Source organism: Dermacentor silvarum, chromosome 1, assembly GCF_013339745.2.
Source record: "Dermacentor silvarum isolate Dsil-2018 chromosome 1, BIME_Dsil_1.4, whole genome shotgun sequence".
Taxonomy (NCBI): Eukaryota; Metazoa; Arthropoda; class Arachnida; order Ixodida; family Ixodidae; genus Dermacentor; species Dermacentor silvarum.
Window position 1 is genome coordinate 363,440,363 of NC_051154.1, and position 16,700 is coordinate 363,457,062.

The window sequence follows — 16,700 nt, forward strand, 5'->3', positions numbered from 1 at the left end:
AACCAATCAATAGCTAATCGATCATCGACAACTAATCAATAAATTCCGGCAAATGCTTGGGATGACTTGGTAGTGCTTAGCATGGCCCAAATACGTGGCCAATACCTTGCGATAGTCAATCGATAGCTAATCAATAATCGATTATTAATCCATAAATTCCTAGAAATGCTGGGGATGATTGGTAGTGTTCAGTCTAGCTTAAAAGCCAGGACTAGCTAAGTATCCATCAGCTCCGCTATCTCTTTAGCATTGTGCCTCCAGTGCAAGCTACACTAATGTTTTTATTTTAATGATTTATTTTTAATTTAAAATATTTTCAGAATTTCGTACAAACCTAATATCGGTGGTCGACTGGATGTCGCTCCTTAAGAAACAAGAGTATCACTCGCTGCTCGTGCCACTAAAATTACTAGAGGTCCCTTATGCTACAACTAAGACGACTTGAAGGCGGAACCCTGAGCGCCACTAACTCAGTGACACGACGTACCACTTTTTTGCTGAGTCATCTCCACTCCGAACCCATATATCGCAAAGTAAATTTTACAAGTCATCCTTATTTCACCACACTCGGACCATGACTCAGCACTTTTCTGACTCATCATCACTCTGAAACCACAATTTACAGTCCTTTTGAAAGTCATCATGTTTTTTTGCAAGTTACCCTTCCTATGATTCACCAAACTCGAACCGTGACTCAGCACTTTTTTTGCATAGTCAATGTCACTCTCACATATATTTTTGCAAGTCACTCTCACAATCCATAACCCCTTGATTCATTCTTAATTCACACTTGATTCACTCTTGATTCACCCTATTACTGCTTGGTTCACCTTCATTCACTCTATCATCTCTGTTTTACATCCATCACACTAGGTTTGCTCTGTTACTACAAATTTCAAATTTCCTTCACTCTTGATTCACCTTCATTCACCCTCATAACTCTATTATCTTAGCTCACTCTATCTTATCATTACCTTTCGTTTGGCTTCTATCACCCAACTGAACTCCGTTAATTCACCTCAATTCACTTTTAATTCACGTTATTCACTTCTCTGTATACCCATATTTATCATTATCATTACCATCATTACCGATCACTAATTAATTCTCGGTTCTTGACCACTTTTCAGGTTATTCGACCGATTGTTCCACTTTGTCATGCCAATTATTATAATTAATTTAATGACTATCATGATCATTTAGGATTATTTGCATTCCTCAGGTAATTACCTAACGATCGATATCTAATGTTAAGGGGTTAGTAATGATCTTATTGAGTTATCAGTTTTTGTACATATTTTTAGCTATTTTTGTCCGATTCACCGCTCCACTTTCAAGGTCACCTCAAAAGGAGACATATGAGGCTTTCGCCTTAATAATGTGGGACCGATTATGGCATCGAACGTCAACCGGCGAGTACAGCCGCCCGCGGAGCTCGAGATCACCATTAGGCCACGATCGCATGCATTGAACTTCATTTCTTCCTTGGCACTGATGAACATATTCCATTGTTTGACCAACGCCTGGTTGTGAGCAGCACGGCAAGGCTTTTGAGAGTGTCCAAGAAGTTAATAGACTGGTTCCTTCACCTTATTGTCACTCCTGATGTACTCACACAAAGCACAGTGCTTTTATAATCGTTGGTGCTACGTCTTGTGTTCAGTGCTTGCTGCAAGAGATGCGACTGCCCCAGAAACTGGAATTGGTATGTTGTCATTTAAAAATATCGGGAACTCCACTTTCCAAATGTTCTTTAGAAGAACTATGGTGTGCACCAAGCCACCTATACCTAGTCTGTAACCAAATGTTCGTGACTGACAACCATCACAAAACCACCTATACGGCATTCATATGCTTTGGTGGGGTCAAATCAGCGAAAGATTGTTGAGAACCTCTCACAATGCATGGTATGCAATCTAATGGTCTTTTCCAAACATAACTCCTTCAGTCACGGTGGTCACACTTGTGAAAGCGATTTGTTTTTGCCAGTTCAGTCCAGCAGTTGCAAGAAAGAAAACATGCACACTGAGCTGCGTGTCAACATAACCATCTGCTTACCCAATGTCACTCATCAATTAAGACTGCAGGTTATTGCTACACATGAATACTTAGCTAAAGGCGCTACCATGTTCCGTCAAGTGCCGTCAGGAAAGCGGAGCTTAGAATTTTTTTCATTTCTCAAGAAATTTTCTCGCTTTCCTAATCTGCCCAAAACCAAATAACTTCAGCACGTGCCAGTGATTCAAATCTTTTTATAAAAATGATGTCATAGGACTGAGTGTATGCTAAATAGAAATATAATCCTTTCATTGCGATCCCTCAGTAGAAAAAAACAATTGATTTTCCTCTCATATTGTCTTTCTTTTATTTAGTCCGCAAAATTTCAGACAAAATTTACTATGCACGTTTGGCACATTCGTGACAATGCAATAAAATTTGCCACTCAAGGGGCACTAAAAAAACAACACAAAGCAAATGCAAAACTATGCTAACAGATCCCAGCTAGAAAGAAGCAAGATATAAAAAATGGGGTGATGCACAAAACAGAATAGTATGGCAAAATATACATGCTGGCACAGTCACTCTTTTATTTGTATTAACTCAAGTATTTTAAATCAACTGAAAAGAAGAAATAAGTAATAACAAGCACAGCTGAGTTATACAGATTCAAGCACCAGGTTTTCATGTAACGAGCACAGAAAGATTGATTCCTTATCCATCAAGCAAATGCACTTTTGCAAGCAGCTTGAATTTACCACACATGTATCGCTAGTAGGTTGAACCTCTACAAACTTCAAAAAATGATCATAGGGGAGGCCAGTGAATATTTTCCTTCTAACATGCAAGATTTCCACATGAACTACGATAGTTCTATCACCAATACCTGTACCTGAATTGCCCTTCAACGAAACAATTCGCACAACACGTCCGAAAAGGCCATTTCCATGCACATAAGAATTTTTCCTTCGGGACTTGTCAAGCCGAGAAGTGCAAATTGTGAATGCCCCAATACTCATTTTTTGGTACTCTGTCCCATCTTCTTTCAACACTCCTTTTCCTATTAACAACACAGAACCCTCCTTGGAAACATTCTTCCTGAGTCTATAACCTCTGATAAGACACTTAAAAGCATTGTTTGCACTGTAGTGAGCTTTGTGCTGAGAATTTTCTGACCACAACTTTGAAAGGGACTGCAGTATACAAAACTTTTCCACAATTTGAAAGTTCGCGTAGCGTGTTCCTTGAACAAATTTTCCTAGAGTTCCATTCATTCCTTCAAAAGGGAAAAGAGAAAATCCCCACAATGGGCCCCAGTTTTTAGCAGTATCCACAAGATGCAGGAGAAGGTGTGAATTGTAGCTCATATGTTCAATGCCGTAGAGTTCTTCATAGTCTAAAAGGAATTGCAACATGTCTTTTTGAATGGTAACTAACTGGTCCATGGAAACCACAGGTCCTAGAAGGTAGTGCATAATGCCAACAAATCTCATCCAGTGACTGTACTCTTTTCCTGGAATGTAGTGTTTTAGTACGACAGGCGAGTAGTAAAGTAGCCAATTCCTCCAATCAGAAGCTTTCCATTCCTTAATTTCTTTCAATGTTCTAGGAATCCTTGAAATTTCCCACGTGGGAGTAAGAGAAAGCAGACAGCTGTCTGCTTCGTGAAGTTTTTGGCGGAGCTTGAAATGCCGACACTGGTGGGAATTCAGCCACATGAATGTAGTTGCCCGTGCAAACCAGAGCAGACGGAGCGCATGTAATCCACCACAAAGCTTTTCCCCAACGAGAAAAAAGCTAATAAAGTGAGAACACTGGGTCCCTTTATTCCACAGCTGGGACTTTGTTGATGTTTAGATTTCTCAGCGTGATGTTCAAAAGACTCTGGTGTCCTCAGCTTCATTGGAGTCTTATGTGGTGGATATACACGCACATACCAATTTCCCTTTTCTACTACTTCACCGGGGTCTTCACACCATGCACACCCATGCATGCCGTTGAATTGGGTCATATTCATGACACTGCACCTAGCCACGCTATCTACGGCACAAGGACCTGGAAACATTTTTGTCGTGTGCTCGTGGCCGTCTTTGTCACGCCATGTTACACCACCACATGACAGCTCATTCATGAGCTTGACAAACGGTAACAAGAAGCAATTCATGTCAGGCTTTCTTTTATCTACCCATAGGCCAGCAAGAAGCAAGTTACGAACGCGCTTCTTATATGGAAGTTCATTTATCATGACAAGCAAGGGCCACATGCTGGTATTAGAGCTTTCATACAACGGCACTCCATCAGTGTTGAATGTCAGTGTGATGTCCGCTGGTGCTAGAGGCAGCTTATGGTACTGCATGCTTTGAGTTATGTCTGCGACGTCATAGCTTAAGGTAGGCGTACTTCTTTGAAGAGCTCCTGATTCTAGCAACTCACGGAGCTGGCTTTTTAAGTCCAGCATCAGAAAATAAGACGATGATGCTGTAAGCTCCGCAACCGTTTTGTTGGTCTCACACTTCGAACAAAATACCTCTATTGTCCCCGTGAGCAATCCTAAATACTCCATGCATACTCCGCAGTAGAAATGTCGGGTATATAGTTCCACAGCTCCACAGTAGTGTTGGAAGAATGAATATTTTGAAGCAGGGTAAGAGGTCCCCTCAGGCAAGTGAGCAGCAATGAGATGCAGCAGGCTTTCTGTGGCTTCCTTTGTGCACCCATGCCGCAGGCTGTGGGCCATAACCAGCAGAAAGCTTTCTGCCCGGGTCAGCTTCGCGCCAGAAAACAGAGGTTGATCCTAAAGAGAAAAAAAATGAATGTGCGTCATACTTTTTAGAAGTGGCTTTGTAACTTCAAGAAAGGTGTATTTTTCTTTTAAATAATAAATGTGAATTAAAGTACCAAAAGCAAAAGGTGGCATTGTGGCTGGCACTTTCTTGTATTACATGTTGAGATGCATATACTCGGAGATCTGACGCAGTACTCCTTTCATATGGGGCATACAGGTCTTGTGAGGGGCGTTTTATTTTGTGTTTATTGACTATACTGTATCGGCTCGTGGCAAGTGATTTGTGTTTCGTGGCAGGGAGTTCAATGTAAGGTGCAATTTTTGTTAGACGTTTTTAAAATTAAAGTAAATTTTCGATTTTATACGGAACATCACGGCGATGGCGACGGCAGGAATGCGGCTGTAGTGACAATACAGTTGATGTCGCACTAAAAAGAAATGAAAAAATATGTTATGGAAACTGCTTACCAGCTCGCTTGTGCAGTCGGACGCCTCCCGCTGATGGCTCGGCGAGTCAGAATCCAACTCTGATTCCGATTCGGATTCAGGTACTTCGTCCGATGACGTTTCGCTACTAGGAATTTGCTCCCAAGGTTCAACAGTCGCCTCCCGATTTTCAACAGCATCACTGACGGGCGGCGGCACTGCGTCTCTTCGATGGTCCTCACTGCTGCTGTCAGAGGAACTGTCATCGCCGAAGTCAGCAGTGGACACGGACGCGGATGGTCCAGCAGCGGATGCCGATGCAGATGGTCCAGAGCGAGGGTCTCGACGTTTAAATCGATATTTCGAACGTAGAGGAACATCAGCAGAAGAATCCCAAAGATATTTGCCGTACTGCCTCTTCGGAGGCATCGCGCGAATGGCGAGATCACTAGCCGTTCTCTCGTTGACGAACGTATACACCGTTCAACGATCCAAAATGCGCACGTTTCTGGGAGCAGAAGAATACGAAATTCACTTGCACACACTGAGGCTGCATGCGCGCACGTGGAGTTCCACAAAAGAAGTAGACACGGCGGCAGCACGGCTAGTAGCGATACGGCAGGCGCCAACACGTAACGCTACCTTTGAGCATTGGACGCGCTGTGGGAACCGTGGGATGCAAGCGCGCACAGGCTGTAAACATACACCTGAGGGGTCTTCGAATTTCCTGCGCGGCACCCTCCGTCTGGAAAGCAAAGATATATTTTATCCAACGGGATAAAAACGGAACTCTCGTTGACGGACGTATACCGTTCATCGATCCGAAATGCGCAAGCTTCGGGGCTTCGACGCGAACTAAACGTCGAAAGCACGACGCATACGGAGCTACCGGCACTGATTGCACTTTGCCCCCATCGAAGATCACTTTGAAGATGAAGCCCACGCGGGCGCGCACTTTTTCCACGTCGGAGAACGCTTTCAAGATACGGCGCAATGCACTTGCAAACACGGGGGCTGCGGCCACGTGGAGTTCCCCAAAACAAGTAGACACGGCGGCAGTGCGGCTGGTGGCGATAAGGCAGGCGCTACCTTTAACCTTTGACGGTAAATTCCTCGTTGGCGTCACCTATTCTCCACGCAAGGGCGCGGTGTGTCGGACAGTTTCTTGTGCCGCACGCTCGCGCTGTATCAGCCATGACGGATTACAGCTTTCTGGCGCCTTACGGCCGCTCTACCTTCAACATAATATTACTGATTTTCCCGGGGGTGCAGTAGGAGCCGTATTAGAGACCGGACCTGCTCTCCTGGAGCAGTATCTTCACTCGTGCCAGTCTTTTCGTTTTGCGCCCTCCGTGACTTTTCGAAACATTTTAACTGAAAGGAGAGCATTAAAAATGTTTTTGAAAAGTCACGGAGAGCAACAAACGAAAACGGAGAGCAGGCCCGGTGTCTACGGCAGCCCGTACTGCTCCCCCTGGAAAATCAGTGATCTTATGTTGAAGGTAGAGCGCCGTAAGGCGAGCGACAGCTTATAAAGCTGGCATGACTGATACTGCACGAGCGCCAAAGGCGCGAGAAATTATGTCCGACGCAACACGTCCGTGCTAGGAGAATAGGTTACGCCAACGAAGAATTAATCTACCCCTTTGACACCTGACGCTACCTTTGAGCATTGGACGCGCTGTGGGAACCGTGGGATGCAAGCGCGCGCAGACTGTAAGCATGCACCTGAGAAGTCATCGAATTTCTTGCGCCGCACCCTCTGTCTGGAAAGCAAATATATTTTTATCCAACCGTCCGTGGTACTCGAGATCAAACAATGTACGCGCTTTGAGATCACAACGCGCAGCCGCTATCACCAATGACGTGAATAAAGCTTCGCATTCCGCAATTAACAACCGGAGCAGCACGGCAGCTTAACGCTGTCTCAGCAGCTGCTCCCGACCCTCGCCTTGAAAGAAGCATGGGATAAAATAATTATTTGAGCTTCGCCGAACTGTGGAGCCCAGAGCTCTCGTACGTTCAGCAAAGAAAAAAAAGTCAGAGGGACATTAAAGAAATACAAAGGTTACGGGCTCACATTATACCTTACTTGTAAGCGCGTTATCTGCAAAGGCGCTGCAAACTATTCTAAAAAGATGCTTTCTGTAAAAGTAAAGAAATTAGTGATAACTTTAACTCTTAAATAACGCTACGAACCTCAAATGAGTGTTCGTGTGTATGCGCGCGTGCATGGTTTCGTTTTGAGCAGACTTCTGAACACTACGCATAGCGTACCGCGATATTCGTAGTCGCAGTTTTGTTGGTCGTTTTATTTATTGTTTACGCTACAAATTATTTGTCATTTAAAATTTTATGAGGTTTCGTATGAGAAAGATTATTAACCATTTACTGGCTTTTTCAGTGCGGTAGTGTTGTGTTGGAAAAGTTTTAATAGCTGAATACGATACTGACACGGTGAGAGGTTTGCAAAGGAGTTGGTGTTGCAGTTGTACCTTTGTTCGCATGGTTGTTCGCACGTCTGGCGGTAACAATAGAAGGGGAAGAAGAGGCAGCGGCGCCCAACGTGCGTAAAATTCCATTGCTTCACTTGCTACTGTCTAATAACTTTACCTTAGCTAACATTACCTTGTATGAGAGAACACACTGGCAACATAAAGACCTCGTTCCGATAAGTGAGCTGCGCTTAGAGACGTCACGCCTTTCAGGGCATTTAGACAAATCATTCTGTAGTAGGTATGCAGCTGTGCTACGCTTCTATACCAGCCTCTCACTGGAAGGCAGTGCTGCACGGCACATTTACTCATTTCGTAACTATGGCGGCCGCCGTTGCAATTTGGGCATTTTGGTAGCTCTCTCTCTTTGTCTGCCACGCGCTCGCATGTTGCATTTTCTAAGGCTCAGGACGGACACGTAAGCTGCACTTAAAAGCGCATGCTTGGCTCATAATGTTCGAGATTCTAGTTTTAGTGGAATACGAGCTGAATATTGTATTACAATGTGGGCTTGAATGAACTTTTGGTGCGATTTTCATGCATACCTTGTATATTGCGCAATGTCCCTCGTTTCCCTTTTTTACGTTTTATAGAAGGCACCCTGCACCTGCGCTAAGAGGCTGCGAGAGCTGGAAGCAGAAAATGAAATGCTTAAGGCCACTTTGAATTTGTCCTCGCTGACTAAAGGTAAGTAAAATTTGCAGAGTAATCCACAACTTTTCTAATCCAAGACATGGAGGCAGGTATTAGTTATTCTTCCATTCAATTTTACGTCTTTCATGCATGGCTGGACTTGAAGTATACCGCTATATTTATAGAGGAAATAAAATGTGAGTAAAGCATTGCTAATGCATAGCAGATTAGCATGTACGAATGGTTAAAACGTGGTTGCGACGAATTACCGATCCGGTTTCATAGAGCTTAATGTATTGCCTGATTGCTTAATCGATGCTGGCACCCGCCGCTGTGTTGGGTAAATATGGCAGCGCGATGATGCCCGCGGGTTCGATCCCTGCTGCGGCCGGCGCATTAAAATGGGGCGGTATGCAAGAACGCTCGTGCATTGTGCTCTAGGTGCTCGTGAAAAATTTCCAGGAAGGTGAAATTGGTCCGGCCCTGCTCATAATCAGATTGTGGTTCATTTCGCATGTAGGACACCAGAATTGAAAATGCTTAATCTGTAGTAGCTCATCTTATACCTTACGGTTAGTGTGATCACCTTTCTTATTTTTTTCGCGTAGTGGTGAATTGCGCCTCGACTTGCGTTGTGGCTAATGACGCGGTGTGCCGCAAAATATATTTCGCCTTTTCGGCATGTGCGGATAACGACCTAGCGCTATGTCCTGCTTCGGCGCTACACGGATACATATCGCAAACAAACGTGGTGGCGACGTCGGCAAAGAACATAGCCGCCAACGGGCTCGCCTTATAACTTATCGCCGCCAACCTTACCTCAGTAATATTCTTCATCTAGCGTAGCGCATTGCCGTTGAAAGCGTTCTACTCGCTTATAGTAGGCGATAACCCAAACGTGCCGCTGTAAGCTGCTGCCTCTTTGAGCTAGACCGCTTCAAATATACGTTGCTTGCAGAAACTTAAGAAGCGCCAGTCGGCGCCTTGGCACCTCAAACGACGCGCCGCATTCGAGCACCGTTTGCGCGGCCAGGAATGGTGTCTGCGTGAATAAAGCTCACTACACAGACGCTACCGCGCAATGCGCATAAGGACGTGTATACGTGACGCGCTGCACACAAATCGCGCGGAATGATCGGAGCCGCGTGGCAGCGGATACTAAGTTTCAAAGAAGCGGTGCCTGCCTGTCGCGCGCCTCGCTCTCGGCGCGCCCCTTATATGGGCAGGCGCATTTCCTCCGACACTACCCGTGTGGCGCGCGTCCGCCCCTGCCTCGGACTTTACCTGCCTCAAGGCTCCGGTGGAGTAGGGATAGGGGGGGGGGGGGGGGCGGTTCTACTCCGGGCGTACCCGTCGCGTGCGAATGGCTTTCAAGGGACAGCGGCGCGGGCGGCGCACACCCGCCGCGGCCGCTGTATCTTGAAATCCATTCGCGCGTGACGAGGACAGATGTAGTTTGCCGTGCGCTGTTTTCGCGGCTTCGTTCGCGTTGGTGCGAGCGACGGGACGAAGGTCAATTCGCTCGCTGCTGGCGCGCTTAGCTACAGCGTTTTAACAGCAAGTTTGCGCGGTCATCGAGTGAGGTGTTCATGTTTGCTTGTGCGCGCGTGACACCATGCTTGTTAATTTAGTTAGTATGCCTTAAAGCTTCTATTCTTACTTCGTGTAGTTGTGCACTAATTTGCTATCGCGATCGAACTTCGCCTTTCTGGCGAAACTGCGATCTTTTATTTACGTCTGCCCTGCTACTGGACTTCTACCCAAAGGTTCGGATTGCTGCTTGGTATCGGTTGTGCACTATCACATGGTCTTTGGTTTTGCGAGAGAGCCGGGAATATTTTTCAGCGTTGGGAAACAAACATCGTTGTGCGTATATTAGATGACATTTACTGTAGCAACCCCATGCCCTCGTAAAGAGAAGCAAATTTTTATTTGCCAGCATAGTGTGCTACTGTTTAGTGCGTAGTGGCGGCAGCGCAGCGTAATGACGGAGTTAACGAGATTCCACTTTTTTTGGAATGCGTATGTGTGATGTAGATCGACTATGTGAAATTTAACACTCCAAGTAACTAAATTTTGTTCTTGAAATGCAAGAAAACTCAACGCCGTCTCCATCTGACACTTGAGCTGCTGTTTGAGATATATCATGCAGGTCATATTGCTGTGTATGTGCCGTATTGGCATAGTGTCTATAGCATTCTGCTGCTGAGCACGAGGTCGCAGGTTCGATTCTCAGGCTCGGTGGTCGCATTCCTCTGGGCGTTGGAATGCAAAAGTACAAGTGCACTGAACTGTAGGTGCGCATTAAGAAATCTAAAGTGGGTACATGTTCCGGAGCCCTTTGCAACAGTGCCTCTTATAGCCCGTGTTGGATTGGGGATTAAACCACATAAATAAGTAAATAGTTTTGGTGTGTGCAAAAAGCTTCAGTATTCTATCCCAGTGGACCTATCCACTTGCGAAGGCTTTGTGATGACCTGTAACTTGTGGCGTTAAGTACACGTGTGAATGTATGCTAAAGTGATGTTATCAAGATGCTGCAGGTTTCAGTACTGTTATGATGCGATGCAGTCCCGTGCTTGTATTTGCCAACAAACATGCTTCTGTTACTGTGCATGTTACAGATGCAGCAAAAATGGTCAAACGCCTGAAGCAATTGACAAAGCAAAAGGAGAATGATGAAATTGTTCCATGCAAAAAGGTATGTAACGTACACATGTCGGGCAGTGGTAATGTGTTCATGCCTCAGCTGGTTTTTAATCGAAGTTTCATTGAAACAGATTCATGAGCAATGCATAATATTGGTAATTCGTTAACATTGCCAGAATATTGGTAATTCGTTAACATGGCCAGAATTTCTTCACTAGCAAGATTTAAAAATACAAGCAAATGCAGTCGTGCCCTCAACAGATTTTTGGAAACGTCACATATGCTGTTACATCCAATTTGAGCACACTTTTACTATATCGTCGCTCTTCCAGTAATAGTAGTCATACCACCAGGCACCACTCTTCTAGACATAAAGGGAACTACACCACCATTAAAATTTTGTACTCAGTTATGAGTCATTTATATCATAAACAATTTATATCATAAACACACTCGTACTCAATAAAATACTGCAGTGATCATTTTTGGCCAAAATGGCTGCCGTACATGCCGCCGAGAAGCCACAAATGAATATACCCATGGTAATGTTGGGCTTTCCAAGTCACTTCGCATATCATGACGCCAGAAGGGTCTTATACATGTCACCAGGGTTAAAGCTGTCGATTGGTCAGTCAACGAGGGATGGCAAACATGACAAAAGCCGGCTATGTGTTCTCAAAAGGGAGGCGAGCTCCCCCATTGTGTGCCTTTGATTCTTCCTGAAGCTTCCATTCAGTCAGCCTCGTAAAAAGCGACATTAAGGATACAGTGAGGCGTTTCATTTGGTGTATTGATGTGACCCATAACTTTCGCTGTAATGCATGGAGCAGGTCAGAATAGGCAAGGAAAAGAGTACTTGTGGGGAGGGTAGCAAAGGCAAGCGAGAAACTGGCAGCAGCCGCCAAGTTGTTCATTAAATGCCTGCAAGTTTGCCATTGCAGCATTGCTTTTAAACATTCTTGCAGCTGTATGTTTATTGTAGACTAGCACACAGCGGCTGCTATATAACAAATTGTCTAGCTCTGATAGGGGATCCTTAAGGAGCAAAAGGACCATTTGAAGACAAAATTTTTGCATTAGAAATCCTTATCTTCAAAGCAGCACTTCAGGATGTGTTTTTTGTTCTCCAAATCATGACCTCTGTGTACCCTGGCTTTGGTTATTTATTTCTGTTTCAAAAGACCTAGCCTTTTTTTTAAATGTTAATTCTTATTTCTGTGTGCAGGTGGACATAGGCGGAGGTGTCCTCGTTGAAGAAGGGATAATAAACCAACTCACCACGTCCTGCCATGGTGGGCCAGGAAAATTTGCTAGGACCCTTCTGCGTCATGTTTTTGAGGAAAGTGAGATGAAGGGGCGCTCGTTGTTTGGGGCAAAAGGCAGCCATGGCCAGAAGGAGGGCCTTGATCCGGTGCGCCTGAACGCTGTACTAAGCGAGCACCTTTACTTATCTGATAACACCGTTAGAATAACACAAAAGCCTTGGCCTGTCAGTGGTGAACTTCACAAAAGATGCAGAAAAGCATACAATTTCTTTTTGAAATGCAGAATGCCTCAAGTTGTGTCACTTTCATCCTAAAATAACTATATGATGCAATGTTTCTGTTAAGGGGGCATTATTTGAGGGGCGAACAAAACATCCAGTTAGGTGAAATAATTTTGTAGCTACGCCTTGCAAATTCACCATTAATAATTATAAATTGCAATCTGTGCCTTGAATTAATTTTTTGTTAGTGAGTCAAATATGAATGCAGATAATTTTTTATGGAAGTAATGCTTGCCTCAGCAATCCAGCACAAGCATAAGAAATGATATCTGTCACAGTCTATATTGAAAAAGGTTGCATAGTGTAAAAAAATAAACAAGTTATAGTGAAATCAATTTTACCGCGTCATAAAAAAGCATGCGAAAAGGGAGGGCACCACAGTCAATGGGCCGAAATTGCACTACTCAAGTACACCATGCATGAATGAAAAGGACTTTTAATGCAGCGCACTGATACTAGAAATTTACTAAGCAGTGACTCCGGCATTGGCTTTAATATTTACGCCAGAGGTTGACCTCAGTTTCATTGCCCGTAGCAAGAAACAGTCCTTTCAGTATAATAAGCAATATGGAAAAATATGAAATTGTCGCCCTGCCTACTTTTTGGTTGCGACGCACTAGCTCAAAAGTGGTGTTCATAAGTGGTAGATCGGGAGCCCTGCAGGAGTGGAGTGCTGCGTACTGGGCGATCATTATAGGTAGGAATCTATATAGATGGGTAAAAATTTTTATACTGCCATATCTGCCATTGCATACAGTGCTCTACAATTTCTTCATTGGAAGTTTTCGCAAGACAGACTTGCGGGGTTCATTATTAAATATGCTAAATTATACTAGCCAATTTCGCAACCATCAAAAAATTCGAAAATTTTAATTTGCTCTATAGAGTGCCCATAAAACGACCATTCGTTTGCGTGTACTTAAATGCATTTAACTATTTTTGAGCCTTGGCTAAATTAGCGAGAACACATTTTATAATCGCTGAAATGGAGCTCTTCCTAGCTGAGGGGTTACTTGGGATCGCACTGTCATTTAAAAGTAGGTACGATAGAAAACAAGGACATATTTTGAAGTGTTGCCACTAAGTATGTTTCCACAGTGTGATTTTTTTTGTAACCACTTCCCATCTAAAAAACACCCATATAACTTCTCACTTTTTTATATTTCCATGCAACTAGAAAGTACCGTCGAGTTAATGCAAAAATTTGTGTTATTAACTTTTAAAGCTAACATAAACGAATTGTGACCACTATTTGCTGGTTCTGGAGTTGAGCAGAAACTCGGCCAATTTTGTTACACCAGAACAAGAAGCTGTGGTTCGATGCCTGGTGAAGTTGTGCCTCTTAATGTCTTGTTTTTGTCCGTGGTGGGAATGTTAGCGAAGACGTTAACTTTAACGAGAGATGTTCATTTTCTTCATAGAGGTTCATTGTCAGGTTAAGGTATTATGTTTCTTTACGATGTTCACAGAAGATTGTAGTGTTGATTGCAGCTGGTTTAGCAAAACTAGCTACTGTTTCAGCCTACATTAGAACCGCATGAATAGACGAGCTTTCTATACATATTTTCTATCGAGAAAGAATTTTAGCAGTATGAAAAAATTCAAGGAAAAGCAAGGAAACATAAGGAAAAAGCACACTAGCACAGCATTTGAAGAGTATTGTTAGAAAAAATAGGTGCCCAGTGCTCATGGATATACAGTTTATGAAACGGGCTAGTTGGCTGAAAAGCCGCGCAGCAAGACACAAGTCTCTGGGTATTTTATTTCTTGTCTTGGCTTTTGTTGTAGTGCTTTGAATGTGAAGCTAGAGGTTATGGCACGTTCTGCTATGCTATTTAAGATGTAGTAATGCCTTGCATTTAATGCCTTGCAGACAATTACACAACGCTGAGCTAATGCAGTTTTCCTTTGAGGTAAAATTAGCGTCTCGCTACAAAAAGAAAATTAGATGAAGCTGCCATTGTCATGGAGCAGCTACATTGAATGTGCCAAACCCTTTATAAGATGTGTAACTTTAGTTGCATACAGGATTCGTACAGCACACACACACAGTGTAATAAGTTGGAAGGCTGTTTAATTATGCCACATGGAACATACATCAGCTTTAGGGACGAGCACATTTAGAAATTGGTTGGTGCACATGATCTGTTTTGATGGCCATTATGGCACACAGGAAATTGCGGATACTAACATACCAAAGGCAATCATTTGCACTTAGGCCAGTCCTTTGACGATTTAACCAGCAGAGAACAGGCACTGGTCAAATCAACTTCCTGTGCTTCCTAAATTTGTCAAAGGATATCTGCTTATATTTGTCTGCCCAAAGTTAGTTGGTAGCACAAAAGCCCAATGGTTGCCATAAAGACCCACCATGTGGAGCCTACCGAGTAATATTTTCGTATTCTTAGCAGTTAATAACGCATCAACTGGGTAATGAATGGTGTGCTTGCCAGCTGAAAATCTGAGAAATGGGTAGTGGGTGCGGTAGAATCTGCATTATCTCATTTTGTGTTCGCATTCCCTTCTCGCAGGTTATACATGCAGCAAACATCCGGGGGTCGACCTATCCTATGTTAAAAACAGCTTGGCATCATTCCTGGCCAGAGATATCAATGGGTGATACTGGATCAGGCAGCTCACATTCGATGGCACTCTCCATCAAGTTTGATTTTTTTGGTTGTTTTAGTGTGACAGCTGCTGTATAGACTGTTGTTCGACAAAATTTTTTTTCCTGCTGTAATTCGCAGAAAAGTATTTCGTCATGAACAGAACTATATTATGGAATAAATTTCAAGTTGAATGAGCGTTCGTGTGTATTCTTATCTTAATTCAGCGTTCGCATCTCTGTTTGAGCTGCGGTTTGTCAAGTCTGTACATACACCAAATTGCCAAAGTGCTCGTAAAATTGTGACACATAAGGTTTTTTGCATTGTTTATTCTTGCAAAAAGGCTGTAGGTTTCCATCTTCTGTTTTTTAACATTGATGTACATTTTTGTAGTTCAAGTTCAAGCACTTAGGTAGCCAATAAGAGTGATAACTTTATTTGTTCGTAAAATTTAGCAATTTTATCCATCATCATCATCACCCACTAAGTTCTACTTTTTCAGTTCTCATGACACTTTCTGCTGTGCTGTAAAGGGACAGGAAGCTTTTTTTATGATGTATGTGCAGGTAGTGTTGTATATCTTCCCGGAAAAATTGATGCGAGTTTAACTAGGCATGTGTATGCTTTTGTTAGATTTTCAGCATGTGTGCTGTAGCTCTGCTCCCTTACACTTAATAGCGCTGTAGGCACTAGCCTATGTCTTAAAGGTTTCATACAGTTGTGTCTTATACACTGTAATAATGTGTCATGTGCACGCTATAATGCATATTAGGGCACGTGAAATATGTCAGCCGCTCCTTTGCTTCCATTCGGATTAGGGAAAGTTAATGTGAAGAGGCACCGGGGCATGCAAGTGCAAATAGCAAAGCAATTCCAAAATTAGGTGCACCAAACTGCCACTAGCCCAACAAAATATCAATGATATTTCAATGGCAATTTTCGAATTACCAATGCCATCTCAACAGGTGCACAATGTACTTTCCAATGCTGTGTCAATAATCACTCAACAACTGGTCAACAGAACTATCACAACAGCATTTCAAGACTGCATCAATAGTAACCCAACAGAAATTCAACAAAAATTACACAATGATATGTCTAAGCACAATGTATCTTCAATACTAACTCAACAACCATTCAACATTGACTTGCGTAATTGTGTTTCAATAAAATTTCAGTGGCCAATATTCAAGAGCCCTCAACACTTTCGTCAATGATATCCCAACAAACTCCCAACAAATGCTCAATACGAGATTCAACATTGCCCAATGGTATTTCAACGCATTCTCAATAAAAATTTTTGTAAGGGATAAGAGTAGATTTAATCAAAGATGGAGGAGATATCATGCTTGAAAAGCTTGCGGCCCTTTATACGCAATGCCTCACAACTTCAAGTGTACCAGAGAGCTGGAAGAACGCCAACATTATACTTATCCATAAGAAGGGAGACATTAAAGAATTGAAGAATTACAGAACCATTAGCTTGCTTTCAGTATTGTATAAAATATTCACCAAGATAATTTCCAATAGAATCAGGACAACACTTGACCTTCAGTCAACCA

At 43.2% G+C, this 16,700-nt stretch overlaps 1 protein-coding gene across 1 annotated transcript; it reads left to right on the top strand.

The window, feature by feature from the left end:
- The first annotated feature begins 9,804 nt into the window (after positions 1-9,804).
- Positions 9,805-16,444, top strand: LOC119454001 (uncharacterized). The gene is made up of 4 exons (XM_049661032.1): positions 9,805-10,103; positions 10,962-11,038; positions 12,212-12,397; positions 15,064-16,444. The coding sequence occupies exons 2-4, from the start codon at positions 10,973-10,975 to the stop codon at positions 15,235-15,237; spliced, it is 426 nt and encodes a 141-aa protein (XP_049516989.1). The 5' UTR covers positions 9,805-10,103; positions 10,962-10,972; the 3' UTR covers positions 15,238-16,444.
- The last annotated feature ends 256 nt before the right edge of the window (positions 16,445-16,700 follow it).